Source organism: Leiobunum rupestre, chromosome 1 (genome assembly GCF_980474605.1).
Source record: "Leiobunum rupestre chromosome 1, qqLeiRupe1.1.hap1, whole genome shotgun sequence".
NCBI classification, from domain to species: Eukaryota; Metazoa; Arthropoda; class Arachnida; order Opiliones; family Sclerosomatidae; genus Leiobunum; species Leiobunum rupestre.
In genome coordinates, this window is record NC_143384.1 from 62756638 (window position 1) to 62782128 (window position 25491).

The following is a 25491-nucleotide window of genomic DNA, read 5'->3' on the forward strand; positions in this document are numbered from 1 at the left end:
TGTGATAGAAATATGACGCCATTTTAGAAAATGGCAGATATCATAATGCGATAACTGCCGAAATTATTTGTCCAATTACTTGAAATTTTCTACTTTACATTACCTATTAAAGATAATTAATCCTATTAATTTTCATAAAATTCGAGGCCATTTTGAAAAATGGCGGATGTCAAAATGTCTCACGGTTATATAAGTTCCGTAATTATTCGACGATAAATCTGAATTTTTCTGTTTCATTAAATGATCGAATAAATAAGTCCTTTCTATTTTGCAAGAATTCCGGAGCCATTTTGCAAAATGGCGCATGTCTGAGAAGTTTCGTAATTATTCGCCAACTATTCTGAAATTTTCTATTTCTGAGCGAGTAAATTAGTCCTATTTATTTTGAGAGAAATACGCCGTTTTTCAAAATATCAATGTATCTTTTGGTGCTATAAATTCCGTTGGCAAGCCAAAATATACCTCGCCTCGGAAGAGTTTCTAATTTTCAGTGAAGTGTACAATGTATCCGTGGTTCGGTGGTAGAATGCTCACCTGACGTGCAGGAGGGCTGGGGTTCGAATCTCGCCCGGTACTAACGCAAATTGAAAAATATTTATACTACACCCAATGACAACAAAAACGGGCCCTTTGGGAAAAACCTTTTCCCTAATTCTAAGAAACTGCGTACGCAGCGATTACCCTTTGCCCCGAAAATGCGAACGCGTTCCCAGGCCTGACAGACAGACAGACACGGTGGTTGTATAACCCCTCCTAGGGTACAAAGTCCCCTCGGAGAGGTAATTATAGGAAACTTCATATATAATGTGTAAATTTTAATACATTTCCACAAAATCAAATAATATTGGGTAAGTTCTTATATATTCTTGACATATTGGCATATAATCTCCCGAGTTATCAATAATTTCTCGAGTTAACAATAATTTCTCGAGTTTGCAATAATTTCTCGACTTTCCAATAATTTCTCGAGTTACCAATAATTTCCAGAATGACCAATAGTTTTCAGAATTACTAATAATTTCCAGAATAAAAAATTATTTCCCAAATTACCAATAATTTCCCAAATTACCAAAAATCTCCTGAATTACAACCATTTTCTGATTTACCAAAAATTTCCCGAATTACCAATAATTCTACAATGCCAATTGAACTAATTTAATAATATTTAAATTTATCCAAATTATACCTAAATGATTAATTTAACCATAATTATTTTCGATTAATCCAATGATATAAGAACTTACCCAATATTATTTTATTTTACGGAATTTATCGCACCAAAAGATACATTGATATTTTAAAAAACGGCGTATTTCTCTCAAAAGAAATAGGACTAATTTACTCGCTCAGAAATAGAAAATTTCAGAATAGTTGGCGAATAATTACGAAACTTCTCAGACATGCGCCATTTTGCAAAATGGCTCCGGAATTCTTTCAAAATAGAAAGGACTTATTTATTCGATCATTTAATGAAACAGAAAAATTCAGATTTATCGTCGAATAATTACGGAACTTATATAACCGTGAGACATTTTGACATCCGCCATTTTTCAAAATGGAATCGAATTTTATGAAAATTAATATGTTTAATTATCTTTAATAGGTAATGTAAAGTAGAAAATTTCAAGTAATTGGACAAATAATTTCGGCAGTTATCGCATTATGATATCTGCCATTTTCTAAAATGGCGTCATATTTCTATCACAGTGTAAGGGGCTTATTTATTCGATCAGACAATGTTATGTAGAAAATTTCACGTAAATTGGCAAATAATTTCGGCAGTTATCGCATCATAAGTTACATTTATATCCACCATTTTTCAAAATGACGTCGGATTATTATTGGAAAACCCATAGGTCTAATTAACTCGGGCAGATAATGAAACGTAGAAAATTTCTGATTAATCGACGAATATTTACGGAACTTATCGCACGATGATTATTATTGATATCCGCCATTTTCCAAAATGGTGTCGGATTTCTTTAAAAATCTATAGTACGAATTCATTCGGGCAGATAATGTAACGTAGAGAATCTCAGGTTAATCGGATACAAATTACCTAACTTATTGCACCATGATTTATATTTGTATCCGCCATTTTATAAAATGGCGTCGTTTTTCTATCGAAATCTAAAAATATGTTTACATCGTTCAGATAATGTAATGTAGAAATTTTAAGATTTATCGGCGAAAATATATGGCAGTTATCACGGCATAAGTTTTACAAATATTTTGTATTATACCTAAAATTTCGACCTTTTTATTCAAATTAGCTCGAGTTCACCCAAAATGGTTTTTATTCCCCCCTTTTTGTCCAAAGTAATCCAAAAATGTTAAATTTACAATTTTTTAAAAAATAATTTTTTTTTGGAATTATTGGAGTTTTGCACAGGGGGGGGGGGGGACCCTTAGAATTTGTAATTGTTATTTTACATAGACTTTTTCTCATTTTATGTTGTCAAAAACATTTTTGGTTGCCATGGCAAAACGGAAGCCCAGCGTAACTTTTCCCTTTACCGGGTTTCATGTTATATCTAGGTCTAACAACCCCCCAACTTTTAACAAAATCGGTGAGAACCACCTCGGGTCGTCTCCTCGTTAGTTGTCCTTGATAGTCTTATGCACAAACATATGGAATAGTTAATATTATGCCAGTAAACATGAACCCGCGACGCACGAGACTACAACGCGAACCAAATAGACTATACTATGTTTAGTCCAACTTTGACCACTGATACTGGACAAACTATAGGAGCTAGGGGAAATTGGTAATGGACAATTTTTCTTCTTTGACCATGCTTAACAGCACTTTTAAATTTGAAATAAATCCGTAGAAAGACATTTTCCACAGAAGAATGCGATGTTCTAACTAAGATAATCGAAAATTCCATAGTCAATTGCGTTGTCACTCCTGAGCCACATAATGATTTATATGGCTATTGGCGGAACAGACTATCATTAAAGAACTTAGCGTTGTGAGCATAGGAAATGTCATACTTAGGTTTATTATGTTATTTATGATACTACTAATAATACATTTCTTCAATAGCTTAGAATTAATCAAGCAGAAAATAGCGCTACTTCAGTAGGATTTTCAAACTTGCATATACTTGAAAAGAGTGCTTATGCTTATCCTTTTGATTCGTAGTTTCTAAAGCATTATATCGATCGTGAAAAAAAATGCATTTTAAAATAAGCAATTTTACTAAAAATGGAACCTAATCAACGAGTAAGGTTTAAAGTGCTATAGAATCCACAGGAGCAACTATAGATTTGCTGATTTTCCAGATACGAGATATAATTATGATATGCACTAGAAGTGGATTTTTTTAGATGGATTTATTTAACAACAAAGGTAAGCACGGCCAGAGAGATTTTATCCAGATTAAGATTTAGATTTTAAAAGATAAAGAAGAAAGATTTAAGTTCGCAAAAAAAACCCTAGCATAGTTTATGGACAGAGTAAAGTTAATTTGATAATACAATTCCATAAAAACATTTTCTTTAATGAAACCTTGTTCACTGGATATGATGCAAATTACATCACTTAAAACTCCTGGACGAAAAACGCGTCGTCAACTTTACAGATGGAAGTCAGTGAAGCATTTTTTAACTTTATCAATCTATAGATTAGCTCGTGCCTCGTGATCACGTGTTTTAGTTTCCACGGTAACTGAGGGTCTGACCACTATCCGTAATCGGTTTACAAGCCTGTAGCTTTTACTGCACTAAAGTGATTACGTAATCAAATACATGGAAGTGGGTAGCCCCTTGGTGGTAACCTTCTCAATAGGTAAGAATTTTCAATTTTTGAGTCCACTTATTGCTTGGATAAATAATAGTAGTTCCTACTATTATGAATCCCAGCTTATTGTGTGTTCCATGTTAAACAATGTCTCATTCTACGGAAATCTTACACAGAGGTATACTTAAGAGTAATTATTTTACACATGTTTATACGGTAGGATTATTAATTTAAAAGGAACCACCTATGGACTGCATTGTAAAGGATGATAAAATTAGCGAAAAAGTCGATTAGTCCATAATGAAAAGGGATAATAAAGCTAAACCCTAAACAGATTTGAAGAAATTTAAAAACTTACAACTAGCTCGTACAGATAGGTCTTCGAGCGAACAAAAAGACGCGAAATTCGGACCAAATAGGTCGTCGAGTGAAAAACTAAATTAATATAAATAAAATAGCCAGAATTTCCAACAGTACACCGGTTTCGTCCTATGTGGAACTCGTCAGTACCGTGCGGGAAATCTGGCTCGGGACTATAACACCGAAAAGAGAAACTAAGCCTAAATATTAAAAATTACGGTGAGACGATCATCATGGTCGAAATTATACATTCTTAGCTGAAGTAAAAATCTTCATAATTAGTGGTCAGTCGCCAATGCCGTGGTCACTTACCTTTCTGAATTCTCTAAGCTCGTATATGGCACATAGTGGTAAGACAGTGAGGCACTGCTCCTTGCAGAGCGTTCCAACGATAGTTAATAAGACGGGCATACATTCATAAAATATACCTACGAGAAGATCACAAACATTTCCATGAAATTAAACCAAAAATAAATTAACAGAAATTATCATCAATTATTAAATAGGTATTTCCATAAAATAAAACAAAAAAATTTTAATTAAAAAACAAAACAAATTAATATTTAAAAGGTTTTTCTCAGCTAGGAGCAAAAACACAAGGAGAATGCAGCTAGCCTTTAAACACACTAACGCAGTGTTGTGTACAAATTTCATTGGAGGAGCCTTTATGCTGAACGTTTACGGGCGGGGGGAAGACAATTTCCGAATTTTCCCCTTCCGACGGCAGCAAGCGCTAAAGCGTCTAGCCAATGAAAAATGTACACAAGAAAATCCACGACTTTTGACGGGTTGCGTTCTCCTTGTGGGGGTTGCTGTGTTTGTGGCTCCTAGTTCTCAGCGTCACGAGATTAAGCATTTTCGTTTTATTGGCATGCGCTTTTCGCACGTGGACTTCAAATTGCCAAATCTTAATCGACTTGAGCGCGCGCTCACTATCTTCAATAACTATACCCATAAGTCTATAATATTATTCCATAATTTTGGCAATTTGGGGAATATTTTACTGAGAGCTAGTAACGTTAGTAAGAAAATCTCCTCCTAGCGAGGCACTGTCAACAGCTACGTGTGACGCGGGAGCAGGCGGACGCAAAACGGCGACGAAGCCCGTAATGCAGTCTGTCTTGTGAATTGCTCTCAGTAAAACTTTTGCTTGTGAAGAATAGGAAGTGTCACACTTATGTAAAAATATTATACACTTATGCTATAGCTAGTGATGTAGAAATAAACATTTACACGTGACCTCCTGTATTTTATAGAAACACCTATTCTCTTTCCAAAAATGGGCGCGCCACAGTTCAATTCAGAATTTTACTATCGCCACTTATAGCGGTGTTTTTCTAATAGAAATTGAATACCCACAATTCAATGCTATAAATATTTCAATGATGTCAGTTTGGACTTAAAGCGTTTTTACCGGTTTTACCACGACCAATTATATTCTGGAAACAAGCGCGTGAAACGGGTTAAATTCAAACGGTGGTGTGTCCCTTTAATCTTGACATAGGAAAATGACGTTAAAATTAAATTTGGCCAACATAATTCCCCTAATTTTAGGGATAAATGATTGAGATATTTGTTAAAACTGGCAACGTTGTCCGTTTCCTGTCAGCCATTTTGTTTTTGGTTACTCGCTTGAGAGCTATTTGGCTGTTTACGTATTAATTACAAAATATTTAATTTTTATTGAAGTTTACCATTTGATCGTTGAAGTATATCAAACGCCTCTCACAATGTCAGTTTAAAGGGAGCATGAACTAAATCAAAAATCGTCTGCTAACACACGCTACCACTTGTTTTTATCGTAACTAGTGCCAGTCATCCTTAGCTTTTGTTAAATCTAGTGGCAGAAATATGTAATTCGTTGATCCATTTATAAACATAGAAGTTCATATTCCCTTTAAGGGTCAATTATTTCAATAACTTAACATTCACTTAGAATGAACTATTATAGCTTATAAAATCATTAACTATCGGTAATATCACGCAGTAATAGGCCTTTCTATAAATTAACATTGGCCTCCTTGTTTAGATGTATCGAGCGCGTCACTCGTGACGTAGAAGTGACGTTTCACTTTGATAGCCAATAGACGCTAGCATAAACTCTATTTATGTCTTATTCAACTTGTTAAAAAGTTCCACGCGCGTCTCGATATTTTAGCCTAAACGGGCTCGAGCGATTTCGCGCGTGCTCCCTGAAATTAAAAAAATGCGCCAGCCTTTTATGCTGAAATATTAAAGAGCGCGTGGAACATTTTAACAAGTTGAACAAGACATTAAATAAAATTCAAAGAGTCGCCCTTTTTATAAATATCTAACCTTCAAAACTGAACTGAACCCCTACGTATATCTCGTGACGAAAGCGATACATTAAACCAAGTTCGGCAAGCGTAATGACTTTATAGAAAGGCTTATTAGCTTTTACAGCTTACATAGAGTCACGTAACGGCCTAGTTCCCATATACAAAGCGTTTGATTAGCCAACGATAATCACAGCCGCTAAATGAGCTTCCTGGGTTGGCCGCTAGGTGGCTCTATGTTATCTGAAAAGGCTAATTAACTTTCGCTAAAGGATGTACCTCAAAATGAAAGCTGTGAGTTTCGAACGCCACCTAGCGGAATAGTGTTTTTCTGAACCCAACAAAACGATACGGTGAATGTAATAGGTTGCCACACGCCAGGGTAAACAGGAAAAAGTCAGGGAATTTAAAAATGAGCATAAAAAGTCAGGGAAATGTCAGGGAATTTTAAGAATTTGTAAAGATTCGGGGAAAAGTCAGGGCATTCAATGTTATCTTGGCACTTTTAGTCTAGATCTATGATAATTTCTATGATGATCATTTAATTCCTTGAAAGTTTGGCTAATGTTTTCAACATTGCAATAACCTTTTTACTGATATAAAAGTTCATTTAAATTTATTAACTTCTGTCAGGGAAAATCTCTTAAAATAGTCAGGGAAAACAGGGAATAGTCAGGGAATTTGAATATCAAAATTTTGTGGCAACCCTGACATGGTTAAAAAGTAGGTGAAGGTTACCTGATTTATAAGTGGTTTTCGTCCTCTTAATGTACAATGTCAAGGCACTTAAGTAGAAAAAGGCTGAGAGAAGCTCGGCTCTTCCAACTACTCCGGTCACCTGAGAACGGATCATCTTCGTTAGTCATTTGCGTTGCAATGATAGTTTATACGTGGTTAATAGGCGCTTGAATAAAACATCTTCAAGGAAATTGCCAAGAAGTAATGTTTCCGAGAGCCAGGACCTGCAAGTTACTGTTTAAATAGTGCTTAATGAAATAATGGAAACTTTACACCTGTATGATATGCAACAAGTAGCTTTTTTCACCTATTAAGGCTTAACAAAATACAGGTGAAATTTTCCATTATTTCAACGAGCACTATACAGGGTGTTTCAAAAGGTTATGCAAAAATTTGAAGGAGTTGTTGGGGATGAGTTGAGAAGTATGCCTGTTTTTTCCCATTTTTATTCGATGAGTTAAAAGAGCGCCAGAGAGAGTGTGGCCTACTAGCCCCTGGAAGTAGGCAGCAACAAGCGCAAAACCAAGCAGCAGGAAAATGCGAACCTTAAGGTTTGGGTTCGTGTGATAGGTAAAAACGGACTTTGTAAACAAATCGAGGTAACCAGCGTAAAAAAGTTACCTTAAACAGTATTTAAAGTCCCTGCTGCTTGGTTTTGCGCTTGTCGCAGCCTACTTCCAGGGGCTACAAGGCCATACTTTGAAGCTCTCTGGCGCTCTTTTAACTCATCGTAGGAAAATGGCAAGAAACATTCATACTTCTCAACTCCTCCCCTACAACTCCTTCAAATTTTTGCATAACGTTTTGAAACACCCTGTATAAATAGTAACTTGTTGGTCGTAGCTCTCGGAAATATTACGTTTTGGCGATTTCCTTGAAGAGGTTTTATTTAAATCCTATTGTACTTTCAATAAAGTAATGCGGCCTTCTTGTATTAAAATGTAGCTCTGACGTCAGTCACGTCACTGTCTCTTACCTCTTACAATTTCGTAAGAGGGCGTGCTAGAGTATCAAGTGGAATTTGAAGTTTTTATCGCGCGCGTGCACAATCGCTCGCGCCAAGACTACATCGGCTGTCTAAAGGCAAAACCTAGTAAACTCCAATTGGGAAAATTTCCATTTTGTAGTAAAATAGAGATATGTGAACCGTAAACATACTGGAAAAATGTCAACCCAGCAAAACATTTCCTGTATGAGATATATCAGTAAATACCAATGGCGCTTACATGGTTTGGCCATGGGACAGCTGACATACTAATTAAAGCTATGTTTCGACGACATTTTATATTTCTACTTTTATTTATTTTATTTTAATCTAAAACCTCCTTTTGGGTCTCGGGTGTTGATGGAATAAGCTTGGAGGAGGGAAGTATTCCCTCCTCCAAGGAATAAGGGAATGTAAATTGAAAATAAGCAAGGCTAAGCCTTTTCACTCATCATTCACTCTTGCATAGGGAAAACTCGGAACTACTCCTTCCGCGTTGAGTTTGCAAGTTCTCTCCCCACTGATTAAAGAGGTTTTCCCACGAGTTCTTCGCTTTCCCCTTCCATAAAAATTTGTTGAGGTTAACGGTAATAGTGAGCGTAGGGAGCTGTTGGCTCGCGGGGCATGAAGGGCTCCTACGCTTTGTAACCCGGCCACATGGGATAAAGTCATTAAAAGTCGCTATAACTTGAGCCTAAGGTAGTGCCTTGGGTATTAACCTAGCTGATTATTATTCTTATTATTAACATATTCATACGGGGAGCACATTCGGCTCGTTACCAGCTGACTAATCACGTCAACGTTGGGGATACATTTTTGGTAGTACTGCAAATTTATGCTTTCTAAAGGTAATGTTTACTCCATTAAATTTATATTAGTAATCGGGAAATATTAATGGTTCGATTAATGGCTAACGCTTTAATAAACACCATTATTGGTTTTAGGGACTTATTAATAGAATTTATTTTGTTGCCGTGTTCAACGAAGATTTAAAACGAAGATAATTATATTTATTTTGTAAATTGTATAGCTCCGTTAAGATTATTTAGCAGCGAAGGTCTAGCTACTCAGAGCCTAAATTAGTGGGCAATTCTGGCAGTTTTGGCCAGTTCTAAAACTCGGATTTGACCAGTGCTTTTATTGTGAATTAATCGCAAAAAAGTATGAACACTTTAAAATAGCTGATTATACCTGATGGGAGATGTCGCGGTCGACGGGTCTTTCCGGTACACATCGACAAATCATGGGCCAAATAATGATAAATCCAGGACATGACTCTATGCGAAAAACCCGTCCAACAGCGCTAACACCCGATCACTATTGCCCCCTATTGGGAAAAACGCGCGATCGCGGACCTACGTCATTTTGGGGGCAAATTTTTTAGGGACAGTTTTCAAAAATAATACACGTGGTCGTCGTAGTAAATATCCTGGAATATTTATTCACAGTTATCATATATAGTGTGGTTATTAAAGTAAGTACTTATTTTTATACGTACTAAGTTCATAATTAGTATAATATATATAATTATTTAATATTAAACATATACTTTCCTAGAACCGTTAAAATTTTTCAAAAAATGAGGGGCCAAATATGGCAAGATTTTCGAATTACAACCGCCACTTATTTCCGAATTCCGACTCAGTCATCACTAGATGGCGTTCGGGAAACCGGAAACTTGCTTGATTTTGCCCCCAATTTTTTTTTATTTTTCCTCCTTTTCCCCCATACTAAAATGGCCGCCTGTGTCTTTTAGTGGACGGCCGATTTAGTACGCGGGAAGGTACCAGAGTCATGTCCTGGATTTATCATTATTTGGCCCATGGACAAATGAAGTCAATTTTGCTGAACTAAGCTACTTATTTACAGCCCTTTTTTCTCTCATAATTCTGTTAAAATATTCGTCTGCTACCAATTCTGAATTCCAACTGTTTCTATAGCTCATTGAAATTAGACCCCAACGACGCCGACGCCGATCGTTTTTTGAGCCGCCGCCGCTGAATGATTTTAAGCGGCGCGCCGCTGACGGTTTAAAATATTTTTAAACAGGGCTACCAGATTTTCCGTTGATATCAGTCTCTTTGCAGCTTTAACAGAAATGTAGTTCTTTCTTTTCACATTTCAATTATTACTTTGCTAGTGCAAATAAATTTTGGTTCTACGCCTCCGCCGACAAAAAAGTCGGCGCACGCCGGTCAAAATTTCGCGGCGTCGGCGTCTAATTGAAATTATGTTTTGGGGTTTAGTTTAGAGGTCGGCGTTCGATTAACTTTTATCCATGGATAAAATAAGTTCAGCGATATGTAAATAATATTTATTTAAATAACCAATATTTGAATAATAATTGTAAAATGTTTAAATAATCGAAAGTGGATAAGCCTATTATTTAAACAAAACAAACAATTAATTAAATAAATACCATTTTAATTCAAATAAATGCTTAGTTGCGTAAAAAAACATAATTAAATAAGTTAAAATTATATTCTTTTTACCAACTTTTGTTAAATAAATCGGAAATTTTGTGGATAATGAATAAACAATTCCGAGCACTAGTTTAGTTTGTATATAGCATCCCGCTCGCCGTTATTTTTTTGGGGTCAGTTCTAAAAAACCTTTATTTTAGCAACTGTAGCTACTAATTGACTAATAGACATTAGAGCAGTCTGCCCTACGTTTCAGAAACGCATTATCTCCAAAAATGACATTTAGAGATAAATCGTTTTTTTCATACTTATGAAAAATAATAATACTACAGTATTTAGGTAACTGAAAACTAATTTTCATTAGTTTCGTTTAGTTCGCTATATAAATATGACAACGACTATCGCCAAAATGAAGTAAATTTCAGAATAATTTTACATAATGCGTTTTGTACGTTTAGATTTGGCTAAAACTCTTTGCAGAAACGCATTATGTGGTATAATAATACTGAGTAACGGTGGTTCGCGACTATTACGCTGGGAATTCCGCTGAAGAAAAAAAAGCAGACGAATTTATACGAAATGAAGACAGTTAATAACGACATAATGCGTTTCTGCAAATTTCCGACGGTCGTTTATGCGTTTCTGCGGGGAATTTTCGAAACTTTTCGAATTAATAGGTTTTTGCATTTTCACATCTCGGAAACTAGACAAGATAGAAGAAATTTAGAATCAGCGCCCTAAAATTAGTATGAGAAGCATTCAAGCCCAAAAAGTCAAAAATGGTCGATAATGCGTTTCTGAAACGAAGCTAACCCTATTGTAAGTTCCCCGCGAAATGAAATTGTTGAAAAAGCGGTCTGAATAGAATGAAAATATTGCAACTTACGGCTTCCGAGTGAATTGGATGAACCGCGAAGAGCACCGATGAAATAAAGCCGGCTCTTCTACTAAGAAACAACAAACCAAGCCTGCAATGAAACCAAAATAAAACACTTCAATTGGATTCAACATTCAAGACATTATTTACGTTTCTCCAAAAGTGGTAGACGAACTCATCGTCCACTGAAAGTCAAATCCAAGGAGCTTTTTCAGATTTGTGTTTCAAGTTACATGGATTTTGCTTTCATCTGGCGAGAGGCCAGCGCTCAACGTCAAGTAAATTGTAGCGGTCAAAGCGCCATCTGTTGCCATAACCGCGACGGTAAAACGTAATTTCATATTAGATGGAAGTTTACTATACATGTATTTCCAAGTTAATTAACTCCTGAAATAAGTGACGCCAAATGTTTGAAGTTATTGCAGGCACGTAGGAACGTTTTGGGTTGAGGGGGTACAACTTGGATGCTAAATTTGGCAGACTTTTGGCGCCCTTTCTTAAACAATTTGACGCCCCTTTTCAAACCAATATGGCGCCACTTTTCAAACCAATTTGGCGCCTCTTTTCAAACCAATTTGGCACCCCTTTTCAAACCAATATGGCACCCCTTTTCAAACCAATTTGGCACCCCTTTTCAAACCAATATGGCACCCCCTTTCAAACCAATATGGCACCCCCTTTCAAACCAATATGGCACCCTTTTCAAACCAATTTGGCACCCCTTTTCAAGCCAATATGGCGCCCTTTTCAAACCAATATGGCACCCTTTTCAAACCAATTTGGTGCCCCTTTTCAAACCAATTTGGCACCCCTTTTCAAACCAATTTGGCACCCCTTTTCAAACCAATATGGCACCCCTTTTCAAACCAATTTGGCACCCCTTTTCAAACCAATTTGGCACCCCTTTTCAAACCAATATGGCGCCCTTTTCAATCCAATTTGGTGCCCCTTTCCAATTTCAAGCGGGATACATTGTACCCCCCGTTCCTACGCCACTGAGCGATTGTTTTAGAGAATGACTCTCATGTTCCTTCAATCATTCTTAAAGGGAGTATGAACTAAATTAAATAATCATCTGCTAACATGTGCTACAATTTGTTTCTAACGCAACTAGCGCCGTTAATCAAAAGCTTCTATTCACTCGCTTTGGGACGAAAAGAGTACAGCTTTTAGCCCCAAGTACCAACTTCTTCCATACAATAACAGCCAAACTGTTTTTTGAAGTTGGAGCGAATAGTTTTCGCCTTCTGTTAAAACTGGTGGCAGATTTGTAAAATTCGTTGGTCTACTCTGAACATGAAAGTTCATCAGTGGCGGCGGAAGGGAAATATTTGGTGCGGTTAAAAAGCAAAAATCTGGGATAGCCCACAGAGCTCCGAGAAACCTATGTATTGTATGGCATATTTGCTAGTGATTTTCACGACCATAGAGCAGTGTTTAGAAAATAGTCTAATTCAGTAATAAATTAACAAGTCACTTCTTTAATATATATAATTATATGAATACATTATTATACTACGTACAGTATAATTATTATTTCCAAGGGTTTTGGAAAGTTATACACTAAAATGTTATATATAAATTTTCGGAAGGGCAAATTGGAGGTTATAAACACATTGATCGTACCCACGCCTAAAATCTGGGAGGGTACAATGTACTCCCGCCTAAAATCTAGGAGAGTACAATGTACCCCCGCCTAAAATCTGGGAGGTTACAATGTACCCCCGCCTAAAATCTGGGAGGGTACAATGTACCCCCGCCTAAAATCTGGGAGGGTACAATGTACCCCCGCCTAAAATCTGGGAGGGTACAATGTACCCCCGCCTAAAATCTGGGAGGTTACAATGTACCCCCGCCTAAAATCTGGGAGGGTACAATGTACCCCCGCCTAAAATCTGGGAGGTTACAATGTACCCCCGCCTAAAATCTGGGAGGGTACAATGTACCCCCGCCTAAAATCTGGGAGGTTACAATGTACCCCCGCCTAAAATCTGGGAGGGTACAATGTACCCCCGCCTAAAATCTGGGAGGTTACAATGTACCCCCGCCTAAAATCTGGGAGGGTACAATGTACCCCCGCCTAAAATCTGGGAGGTTACAATGTACCCCCGCCTAAAATCTGGGAGGGTACAATGTACCCCCGCCTAGAATCTGGGAGGTTACAATGTACCCCCGCCTAAAATCTGGGAGGGTACAATGTACCCCCGCCTAAAATCTGGGAGGTTACAATGTACCCCCGCCTAAAATCTGGGAGGGTACAATGTACCCCCGCCTAGAATCTGGGAGGGTACAATGTACCCCCGCCTAAAATCTGGGAGGGTACAATGTACCCCCGCCTAAAATCTGGGAGGGTACAATGTACCCCCGCCTAAAATCTGGGAGGGTACAATGTACCCCCGCCTAAAATCTGGGAGGGTACAATGTACCCCCGCCTAAAATCTGAGAGGGTACAATGTACCCCCGCCTAAAATCTGAGAGGGTACAATGTACCCCCGCCTAGAATCTGGGAGGGTACAATGTACCCCCGCCTAAAATCTGAGAGGGTACAATGTACCCCCGCCTAAAATCTGGGAGGGTACAATGTACCCCCGCCTAAAATCTGGGAGGGTACAATGTACCCCCGCCTAAAATCTGGGAGGGTACAATGTACCCCCGCCTAAAATCTGGGAGGGTACAATGTACCCCCGCCTAAAATCTGGGAGGGTACAATGTACCCCCGCCTAAAATCTGAGAGGGTACAATGTACCCCCGCCTAAAATCTGGGAGGGTACAATGTACCCCCGCCTAAAATCTGAGAGGGTACAATGTACCCCCGCCTAAAATCTGGGAGGGTACAATGTACCCCCGCCTAAAATCTGAGAGGGTACAATGTACCCCCGCCTAAAATCTGGGAGGGTACAATGTACCCCCGCCTAAAATCTGAGAGGGTACAATGTACCCCCGCCTAAAATCTGGGAGGGTACAATGTACCCCCGCCTAAAATCTGGGAGGTTACAATGTACCCCCGCCTAAAATCTGGGAGGGTACAATGTACCCCCGCCTAAAATCTGGGAGGGTACAATGTACCCCCGCCTAAAATCTGAGAGGGTACAATGTACCCCCGCCTAAAATCTGAGAGGGTACAATGTACCCCCGCCTAAAATCTGAGAGGGTACAATGTACCCCCGCCTAAAATCTGGGAGGGTAGATATTAATGAGAAAACTCATTTATCGGTTAAACAAATACTTGTATAATGATATCTCATTGTTTGAGTTAATAAATTTCATTTCTATATTTTGAAATGGTATGAGCGGTTGTGACGTGTGGGACAATTCAGTTCTTTCGTCCATCTGATTAATCAAGGGTGAGATCTGTGTCAAGGCCACGCCAACGGGGATACTTGGGGATAGGGACGGGACACCCGTGGCGGAAGTATGACAGCCACCCGTTGGGGAATTGGTGATCGTCTTCACACGGCCTTCCACATTCTCTTTCTTCCAGACGCAAGGGATCGCAGGACTACGCCACTAGTGCCGGCGATTTGATCTTCTTCTCGCTGTACAGCGATTTTACTTGTGTCTAGCCCATACATAAAATAACTTCGTATATAGATAGGAAACTTCATGTTGTAGAAGTGACGCCAGAATTTTGGCCGACATCTGGTGGCGGCACCCGAATAATATTATTTGGTGAAGTTCGCACTACTCGAAGTACGTACTAGAACCTTGGTGTAATCAAATATAATTTAAACTCGTACCCTAGATTCGAATACTGAGAGCTTTGCCATTGACGGTTTTGTTACGAAGCGTTTACCCTTTTCCGGCACGTGACCTCAGAAAAATCGGGCTCCATCGGTTGCGGTAAGGGCCAAACCATGGAGCAAATTTTTTCTGAGTTCCAGCGGGAAGTGGGTAAACGCTATCGGCAACGCGCGAAAGAGTGATTTCGAATCTAGGGTACGAGTTTAAATTATCTTTGCACGTGTAACGCAATCCCAATTGCAAAGGCTTTAGCGAGCTATATGTATTAAAAGTACTTTTTCTTGAACTGAGAGCAAATTTTAAAAAATAGCAATAAAGAAATAGCATTCAGTAAAGATTTCAAGTTTGTTTTAAACGCTTTTTCTGGTATATTTGAAGACATTTACCATGCAAAATACGTTTATTCCCAAAACGCCAACCTAAAATTTATCAATACGTTCTACGCTCTTGAGAACACAGCCAACTGGCGCAGTAACTAGATATCAGGGCAATCTCGTGAGAGTCAGTTTGCCCCATTGAAGTTTCCTATCTATATACGAAGTTATTTTGTCTATGGTCTAGCCCTCTCAAATAAAGTTATTTTCTACGATCTATTTGTAAACTACCAAATATTTAAGTGCTATTTTATTTTCAAAATAAATTTATTTGAAATGATGATATAACCGATATTTTGGACTTTTTATTTATAAACTAACTGTTAAAAAATATTTTAGTATATTTATTTCAAATACTTTTATTCGATTAAATTTTTCGCAACGTTATTTATTAACAACCACTAAAAAAGATTTATTTTATTCGTTATTCAACAAATGATTTTTTGCCCATCTCTGGTGATGACACAATATCGCTACTTCAAAATATTCTTTAACTTTAATTTGTTATCCCTTTTCCAAACGAAATACTGACTCCTATTTAATCGAATTTTTGCTGGGAATAATTTGGGCGGATTTCGGTTTATTGGGAATCCTGCTATTATTAATATATTTATATGCGTTTAATATATTATATTATTTTTATTAGGTTAGATTGGTTATGTTAGGTTAGGGTTGAGTTAGGTTTCAGCAATAGAAAGAATCCTAAAAAAATAGAAAGCAATTATTTTATTATGTATGTATGTATATAACACATATTTGCTACACATAACTCGCATGAGCGATAGGCGATTCCATAAAATAATGGAGGTCACGTGTAAATGTTTCTTCTACGTCCGTAGTTATAGCATAAATCTATAATATTGTTCTATAATATTTTTCACTTTGGGGAATATTTTACTGAGAGCTAGTAACGGAGTGACGTCATCAGAAGAAGAAAATCTCCCCCTAGCGAGGCGCTGTCAAAGGCTACGTGTGACGCGTTTGTAAAACGGCGACGAAGCCCGTAATGCAGACTGTCTTGTGAATAGCACTCAGTAAAACTTTTGCGTGTGAAGAATAGGAAGTGTCACACTTATGTAAAACATTATTCACTTATGGTTATAGTTATTGGAGATAGAGAGCCCACGCTGGAGTCGTTAAAGATTTTTGAATTTGAAGTCCACGTGGGAAACGCGCGTGCCGATAAAGTACTGAAAAGCTCGTGACGCGGAGAAAAACATTTTATACTTTGAATTTTCGGCTGTTTTATTTTATGGAAACACCTATTTTACAAAGCTGTCTACTTTTCCCACTGGAATTTTACCTTGGAAGATTATTTATTTGCGTTTTCGAAAACCTAGGTACAGAATATTGGATTTTACGAATTCTAAACCTAACTTATTTCGATTTATATAAAAGCGGTTTGAATATTGAAAAAGCCGATATTTTTAGATATTTAATTTTTCTTAAAAGGTGAGTATTTCTAACGGTTGTTGGTAAATCGAGGAAAAATATAAAATGTATAAAAATTCGTTTGAAATTTATGATTTTCTAGCGATACCTTGTAATTTTCGAAAGTCTTTTATTGGTTTTATAGATTGTATAATCTATAAAACCAATAATTCCTTAATAAGTCCTTTGAACCAAGAATCCAGAAAAAGCACTTATGGAGCTAAATATTTTTATTTTATCACAGACAAAAATTACTGCTTTAACTAATTCTTTCAAAAACAGATAATCTACTACAGTCTATGTTGATGAAAAGGAAATATTTGTGTAAATTTTCTTATTTTACCTTTTAATCAATCGAAAAGATTTTAATTTACCAAATAAAATTAAGCGCTAGTTTAACGCCGAAACAAGTTAAATTTTATTCTAAGTTAAATACGTGTTACAGAAAATGCAATAGGACTTGAAAGCCAACCGTTTGTGAGCAATTACTTAGGCTTTGGAAATCACAACTAATAAGACCTAATAGGCTCAAGGGAATAAGCTAGTGCACTGGGCCGGAACACGTGTCGATATCCATTGAGCCATATAAGTATTACACTAGAGCAGGCGTATGCTTGTTTTAAGAAAGAGGTTTGATCAAAATCAAAATAACCGATACTGCGTTTGAAAACTGCAAAACCCAAATTTCAGTTAATGAGCATTTCGTTTGGAAAATATGTATTTTTATAGCTTGGTGTCTTTGGCGTAATATGCTGATGTATCATCAGGAGTGGCCATGTTTTAATAACAGCAGACGAGTAAAATATTTTTAGATGCATTTGTTTTAGTCTGGAGAGTTCTCGTAAGAAATGTGTTTTACGTGCTATCGGAGCTAAATTAATTAATTAATTAATTAAATTAAATAGTTCAAGCAAGAATGTATTAGAAATCCCTTTATCAAGATTTTGGTGTCAGAAGTTCCCTATTCTCCTCGAAAGTGATCAAAGTAGAAAAAGATTTCGAACCTGTAAAATAGAACGCATACGACGCAGTGCAGAATAACATTTGCCAGGTGGTAGCCGAAGGGCTCGTAGCCGTGCAGCGCGTAGTTCAGTCGGAATGTTAAAGTGCAAATCGGTCGATAAGACTTGTGACTTTCTTCCTGCAAAGAGAATTTTAAATCAACTGTTTAACTAAGATACTTAAGGCCATTTGTTTGTTGTCTCCCTTTCAACTCACTTTGTGAATCGGAGTTCCCCAAAAGTCGTTGAAAAATAAATTCGAGAGGGGTGTCCTCGTTCTGACGTCGCGGTTCTCTTTGATGGCTGCTACGTCGTCGAACACTAACCCGCATTTCAGCGAGTTCAGGTAACAGGCCAGCGCCGACAGCGCCACCACGGCCGACTGCACGATGCATTTCGACGGTTTGTGGATCTTGCTGCCGGCCAATCTCCAGCTGCATTGCTCTTCATGCTTCATCTTCCGGGGTTTGGGGGAAATTGGGCGCCGTCAATTCATTGTTCGTGACAGTACGATGAAACGTCTAATCAAAATAGATCCTGATTTCGTCTGCAAAAATAAAAGCACGAAGATTGAAATTTTAGAAACAGACTTTAAATAAGAATGTGTTTATGTCGAGACGATCCGTGAGGAGGGAAGGAAAACCGTAACCGGCGTGTGCAGGGCGGGACACGAGGATATTTTTTTGTAGTCAGCCTGACTAGTGAGCCTCTTACCTTAATTTATTTTAATAGTCATTGACTAGTGGGGATATAAAACAAGAAGGACAGCCAACATTTGGCTTCACCCGTCAGAATTAAAATAGGAGTTTCTTATCACTTGAGTTACATGATGTGATTTTTTAAAATAAAATGGGATTGATGAATTTATGATACACCATGTTCGCCATTATTTATGAATATTTAGGTAAATTTTTCACTATTCATATTTTGATAAATTTTAGTAGTCAGAGCATTTATTTCAGTAGTCCAATGCCGGGACTAGCGCCTTATGTCCAACCCTGAGACTAGTCCAACCCTGGGACTAGCGCCTTATGTCCAACCCTGGGACTAGCGCCTTATGTCCAACCCTGGGACTAGCGACTTATGTCCAACCCTGGGAGTAGCGATTTATGTCCAACCCTGGGACTAGTCCAACCCTGGGACTAGCGCCTTATGTCCAACCCTGGGACTAGCGCCTTATATCCAACCCTGGGACTAGCGCCTTATGTCCAACCCTGGGACTAGCGCCTTATATCCAACCCTGGGACTAGCGCCTTATGTCCAACCCTGGGACTAGCGCCTTATGTCCAACCCTGGGCGTATGCCTGAATCGCGTCGGATTACGAGCAACGCTAAAATTGTTTCTGAATATAGTAATTCTCCCGAAGTACTAAGATTTATAAGAACAATATATCATATTCATAAATTTGTTACAGGGAAACAAATCTTTTGAGCTAAGCCAATGGGCGTTATTATTATTATTATTATTAACAGGGTTGCCATGCATTTTTCGTTTTAAATTATTTATTTCACATCAAAAATGTATGGCAACCCTGTTTTCCAGCGTCTTATTTACATGTGAAATACATAATTTAGAACGAAAAATGCATGGCAACCCGGTTAAAATAGCGTCTGCTTCACCTTGTTTCACACCAGGGTGAGAAATAAGGATTTTTTAAAACTGGACCCGTGGCCAGTAGAGCCTAGATAGTTTAATTAAAAAACTGGCCACTGGACACTTACCACTTTTAACCTTCAAAATCAGGCTTTCATAATTTAATTAACTAAAATCTTGAAGGTAAAAAACTTTGAATTTATTAAGTGGTCACTAGGACCAATAACACCCCAAGCATTTAATTTTTAAACTGGCCCCGCTAATTTTTAAACTGGCGATTGGCCTGTGATAGTGCGTTATTTCTCACACTGTTCCACACGCAAGCTTACGGAAAAAGCCGCTTGATGTTAATAGGAATAACGTCCATTCGAGAAAAATTGGGCATATAACACGAAAAAAGTTATATTATTAGGCTTTTTACAAATTATATTATCAGACTTCTGGCGCCATCTGGTAAGTCTTCGGCTATTTGGGTATTTTCAAATAGGCGTCACTCGTGTGAAAGCACCTTATCCTTTGTCAAATGCGTATCGATCTATTAGCAGACGTAACGTAGCACGTTTTGATAATAATATCTGTAGTTGTGTACAATAACAGCGTGTCACGGTATAACGCAGAGGGGAAAACGGCCACGTCATCTTTCAAAGACACAGCGCCATCTACGAGTATAATGAAAAACTTCTCTTAATTGAACCCGCGTATATTCGTGAACTTTCCCTAGTGCATGACGTTCAAAAGCGTCATTTGAAGCAAACTTTGGCGAATTCCGTTGAGACCCTTTCAGAGCACACTAAAAAACTTCACCCTTCCTTCACCTGCTCCGATCAAACGCAGATGGAACAGCTCTTTGAAAGAGAGAGTCAGTGGCTTCCAACGCACGGATGATTCCATATGCAATTCGATATTAGTTTGACGAACACAGAGAAAGGCTTTCCCTTTTAAAAGCGTGGGTGTATCTACACGTATTCAATCATCTATAATATCCGACGAAGAGTGGCTAATTCCTCCTAATTAACCAATTCGGTTTCCATAGAAACATCTCGACTGTTATGTGGCCAAACCTTGTAAACGCCAAAAAGTGAAATTTGTCCAGTTTTTGATTTTTTGTGTGAATTAATTACTTATAATAGACGCTTAAATAAATCATCTTCAAAGAAATCGCCAAGAAGTAATATTTCCGAGAGCCAGGACCTGCAAGACAATTTTTATATTGTGCTTGTTAAAATAATGGAAAATTTTCACCTTTACGGCAGCAACAAGCGTTCCTTTTTAACCAGGTAGCCTTTTTTGACATATTAAGGCTTGGAAAAAACACGACATTCTGTTTACAGGTGAAGCACTATATGAACAATACCTTGCGGGCCCTGGCTCTAGGAAATATTACCTCTTGACGATTTCCTTGGAGGATGATTTATTTAAGCGCCTATATACAGGTTAAGGGATAACTTTTAGCCGAGTGGATTGTACAGGATTAAGCTATGTCTATACTCAGCTACAAGTTTCTACTACACTTTTTCGACGGAGTGGCTTAACCTGTCGTAAGTGTAAATATTTTCTGCGTATAAAAGAAAATCAAGATGGCGTTATTATTGTTATTATTATTGCTTACGAGACAGGCGTCACCGTACAAAAAACCTGTTAACACTTTCGAAACACGGGAGAAGCCTTTGACCAGCCGTTCGAGGCGCCACTAGTAGCACTGCTGAAGCGCGGGGAAAATTTTGACCAGCGTTTGCTATCGTATGCAAGTTGGGCCATTGAAACAGCGCGTCACTTAACTTTGGGTCGAACAAACGTTTCGAAAAGAAAAATGCATTATAACGCGCGCTAGTTGAAACCAGGCTTAAGGGAGATTTTTTGCGTGGACGCGAAAATATTCTATTAGCCTAACGGTGATAATTATTCAAATTAACGGTCGAAAAAGCCGCCACTCAGTTTAGGAAAATATTTCGGCGTTGCAAAACGTCCGCCATTGTTGTGGAGAAACATCACTGCCTGGCAAACAAAATACACAGCTGGCCAAATAAGATAGCAGTGTTGTCAGATTCAGATTATTTTGTTTGAAATACACCGAAGTGGAGGAAGAAAATTAATATTAGTATTGTGCTCGTTCAAAATTATCTCTGCGCAACAGCTGAAAGTTTCAACCGAAAAACATTGAAATTCAAAAGTCCTTTGCTATTTCTTCACATATTTAGTTCATAGATATTAAGCCAGATTTCCTAAGCTCGAAGCCTATCCATACACATAGTTTGCAAATTTCATAATACTTATATTAGAGAAGTGTTGTTGGGACGTTGATATCATTACAGGAGTTGATAAATTAGTTCCTATAAGTCTAAATTAACTACTAACTGAACTTACGGAGAGGTCGCGATAGAGTTGAGATCAATTCCAAGACCCTCAAGTTAAGTGCTAAAGTCGAGCACTACAAACATATTTTAGCTAGGATCAACATCATTCGTCATAAAAATTACAAATTAAGAGCACCCGGAAAACCTTACCAACCGAAAATAAAACCCACTTTCCTAAAGCGGTATTGGAAAATTATGCCGGGAGAGATGTTGAAACATCCAAGGTCCCTTCTGAATAAAGCGGATCGAATTTCTATCGTAAATAATTGAAAATGTTTGCTCTTTTGAAAAACGTAGAAACCGCGAAAGCGACAGCATCGCGAAGGAAGGTATTTTGAAGGCCCAGAAGATGATGCAACTCAATTCGGGTTTTTGCGTCCGTATAAATAATAAATGTCGGCGGCGTGGGCGGTATCGAGGAGGGCGGTTTTATGGTAGCGTTCCGGCGATAACCCCTCTTGTTTGACGGCGGAGATGCCGTTAAAGTTTGGCCCTGTTGCGCCGTTGACGGTCTGCGGCGCGGTGCCGGCAAAAATCAATAATCCGGGGTAACGAAAATTGATGCGACCCAGTATCATGGGTCTCAACAACACAGCTTATTCTGGTCTTATACTCTCTCTCTCTCTCTCTTGGCGGTGTCTCCACTCTCGGCAGTGGGCTTAATCCCCTCCAGCTCCATAAATCTTACAGTGTTCTTCTATTGTCGGCTCCCTCCGCACTCCCTATCGATGCATCTTTTATGGAGAGTGGCGTGTGCCTGTTTCCGAAAGGGACCTATATCCGGTGGACGGCGTAGGTATCTTTCTGCGGTGACTCCGTTGAGGATTGAATTTCTTAGTCCACCGTTCTCTATCGACCGGTCACCCCACGATCTCTGGCAATCCTCCTCCGCGTTTCGGACTTACCGCACTTTCTTTCGACCCCCCCCCCCCCTCCTAAGGAAAATAGTGGGCTCAAATTTGATTCTGAAATTGGGCAGATCCAAATTGAACTTGATCGAAAATTGCAATCCGAAATTTGTTATATTTGATCCAATTACAGTGTACGAGATTAGACTTTGACTATGGTTTGTGATCTAAATTATTTGATCCAAACAGAATTGGATTCAAACAGGATAGGTCTCGATTTCAGTTGAATAAAAAATTTGGACTTTGGATCAAATCATTTACGCAAGCAGTCAGGACGAATTGCAACTTTGCAACTGTCTGTTTGTCAGCTTGAAAGTGAAATATGCATAATTTGTTGATAATCTTTAGTGTGAACACTCGAACACTTTTTAAAGGTGACATAGCCTCCAACCGACACAATTTTAGTTATTACCTCCGCAATAAACAACAAAGTAGCGCCATAAGAGGGAGCGCTCAAAATTAGAACCCTTTGCACGACGAATAAACTATACTAACTGTAATATTCCCTTTAATTTCATATTAAATATTAATTTAACTATACTTGGGGATAATAAATATGTTGGGACGCGTTTTAGCGTTTTTCCTGCAATCAAAGTCACCAATGTCAGATTATGTTCCTTTGAGGCCTTGGGCGCCATTTTCCCATAAGGCACTTTTAAATCAAAGTGGTTTTCATATAGTTTATTTTTATTGGTGCGTAATTTTGAGCCTCCCATCTCAAGACAACGATTCCCTAGAATCTCATTGTTTTGTTGAAACGCCAAAACATGTAACATGTCTCTTCACAGGCAAATTCGAATGGGTGCCACTTTCCGCCAAACCGCGGATGTGGACTCCGCATTACGGCTCAAAGTGTACCGCGCGTATTACTTTTCCTAACAATGAAAAATGTTAAAATTATCCTGCGTAGGAACATGTACTAATTAAAAGATCATTTCCCCATATAGGTGGTTTCTTTTCGCTTGTTCCGGGATTTCGGAGTAGGGTAAGAAGAGTAAGGCTATGAAGTACTTTTACTTCGATTCTGTGGTGGAGAATAGTTCAAGTCGGAGTAAAAACGTTTTACCAAAATGGCTGCCTGTGTCCTTTTTAGCAGATAAATTTTGGCTAGCAGACGACAAAATCCGATTTACTCTCTTTACACTTCCTTTTTTCAAAATGAGTAAAAATAGTAGCCCTAATTCTCCGGAACAAGCGATTTGTTCATGGGGAGGAGTAATTCTTATCCCCGGAACCAGCGAATAAAACGTTTTAGGTTAAAAAGAGTACACTTTTAGTCCGAGAACAGGGGAAAAGAAACCACCTAATGTGTTATCGAACCCTTTTAAATTTAGTTCTCATGACGATTCCAAATATATATAAAGTGATACCACCACTGACATTTTCGTTCTCAAAATAAAGCTACCCCTCGAAGCATTTTACTTTTAAGCTCAAATTTTATAGCCTTACCCAGAACGGCTGGCTGGATTGATAGATGGTTCGGGTCAATTGTTTCCTGGTTCATTGAAAAAGCTCAATTAAGCTAAATCTATTAAACTCCAATTTTTTAATTCGATATAATTAAGTTTATTGATTTTGAATTACATTACTTCTTATACTATTGTAAGTGGTACTTACTTGTATACCTCCATTTACATTAGCTGTACAATTAGCATTTAAACTTGGATTTACTACTAACTGTAAATTTTATAAATTGGCGTTTACTAGGTTTTGTCATGACACAGATAAGGTTTCCTTAGCAAAATATATTCATCGGGTAGTTTCGAATTTTATCTATAGGCTTATAATTTCATTAAAAATTTCTGCTTGAGAGTTCAAACAAGAAACTACCCTATGCGTTTTGATCTCAAAAGTATAATTTGCGTCAAATCAGCTTTGATTAGATTAATCTTTTAAGTTTATAGATATGAATATTTACATCGTTACACGAAGAAGCAAAAGTGAAGCGTATTAAAACGGCCAGCAAACTAAACTTAATTCGGGAAAATACGAGGAACCAAGGCAGAAATATGGGCCTTCCGAGAAAAGTATATTTCGTCTATAACTCAAGTCCTTAAGCCGGAAAACTTAGTTTTAGTTCGCTCAAAGTTGCGCCTATTTTCCCAAATTGAGTTTAGAACTCTGCCGTAATTTATGGTCTTTATATATTCTGGGCCTCAGTTTTCAGATGGCTCCCAACCTTTTAACTATAATCTACTCTACGCAATTATTTTACTAAAATGCTATAATTATAATAGACAGAAATTTACTGTTAAAGGCCTAGGTTTTTTCTGCCTGTCCCCCTTCAAATTAACTTACAAGGAGACATCCCGAAGTGTAACCCACCGATTTTGTTCAAACTCGGGGGATTGGTAGACCTTCATGTATCATGAAAAATCCTAAAGGGAATTTATTCAATGGGCAACCGTTTTGCCATGGAAACGAAAAATGTTTTTGACAACACAAAATATTAAAATTTCCCATTGAAAATAACATGGGATTTTGACCTCAAATTGATCAAAAGTTGATCAATTTTGATGTTTTTTAGTCAATTTTTATCTATTTTTTCTATTTTTGGCATTTTCCAAATTTTGAAATTTGTTAAAACTTTTCATAGGAATCGGTCAGAATCCCATATTATTTTCAATGGGAAAATTTCCATCTGTTGTTGTCAAAAACATTTT

The 25491-nt window shown here is 37.8% G+C and overlaps 1 protein-coding gene across 1 annotated transcript in view; it reads right to left on the reverse strand.

The window, feature by feature from the left end:
• LOC149964389 (protein O-mannosyl-transferase Tmtc3-like) overlaps nt 1–25491 on the reverse strand; it is a 102674-nt gene that overhangs the window by 29435 nt on the left and 47748 nt on the right. The window contains exons 2-6 of the mRNA XM_090180887.1: nt 18190–18519; nt 17976–18112; nt 11435–11516; nt 7141–7240; nt 4418–4533 (exon numbers count right to left, since the gene is read on the reverse strand). Of these exons, the coding sequence (XP_090037013.1) occupies nt 4418–4533; nt 7141–7240; nt 11435–11516; nt 17976–18112; nt 18190–18429 (675 nt within the window). The 5' untranslated portion in view covers nt 18430–18519. The remainder of the gene's footprint in view (nt 1–4417; nt 4534–7140; nt 7241–11434; nt 11517–17975; nt 18113–18189; nt 18520–25491) is intronic.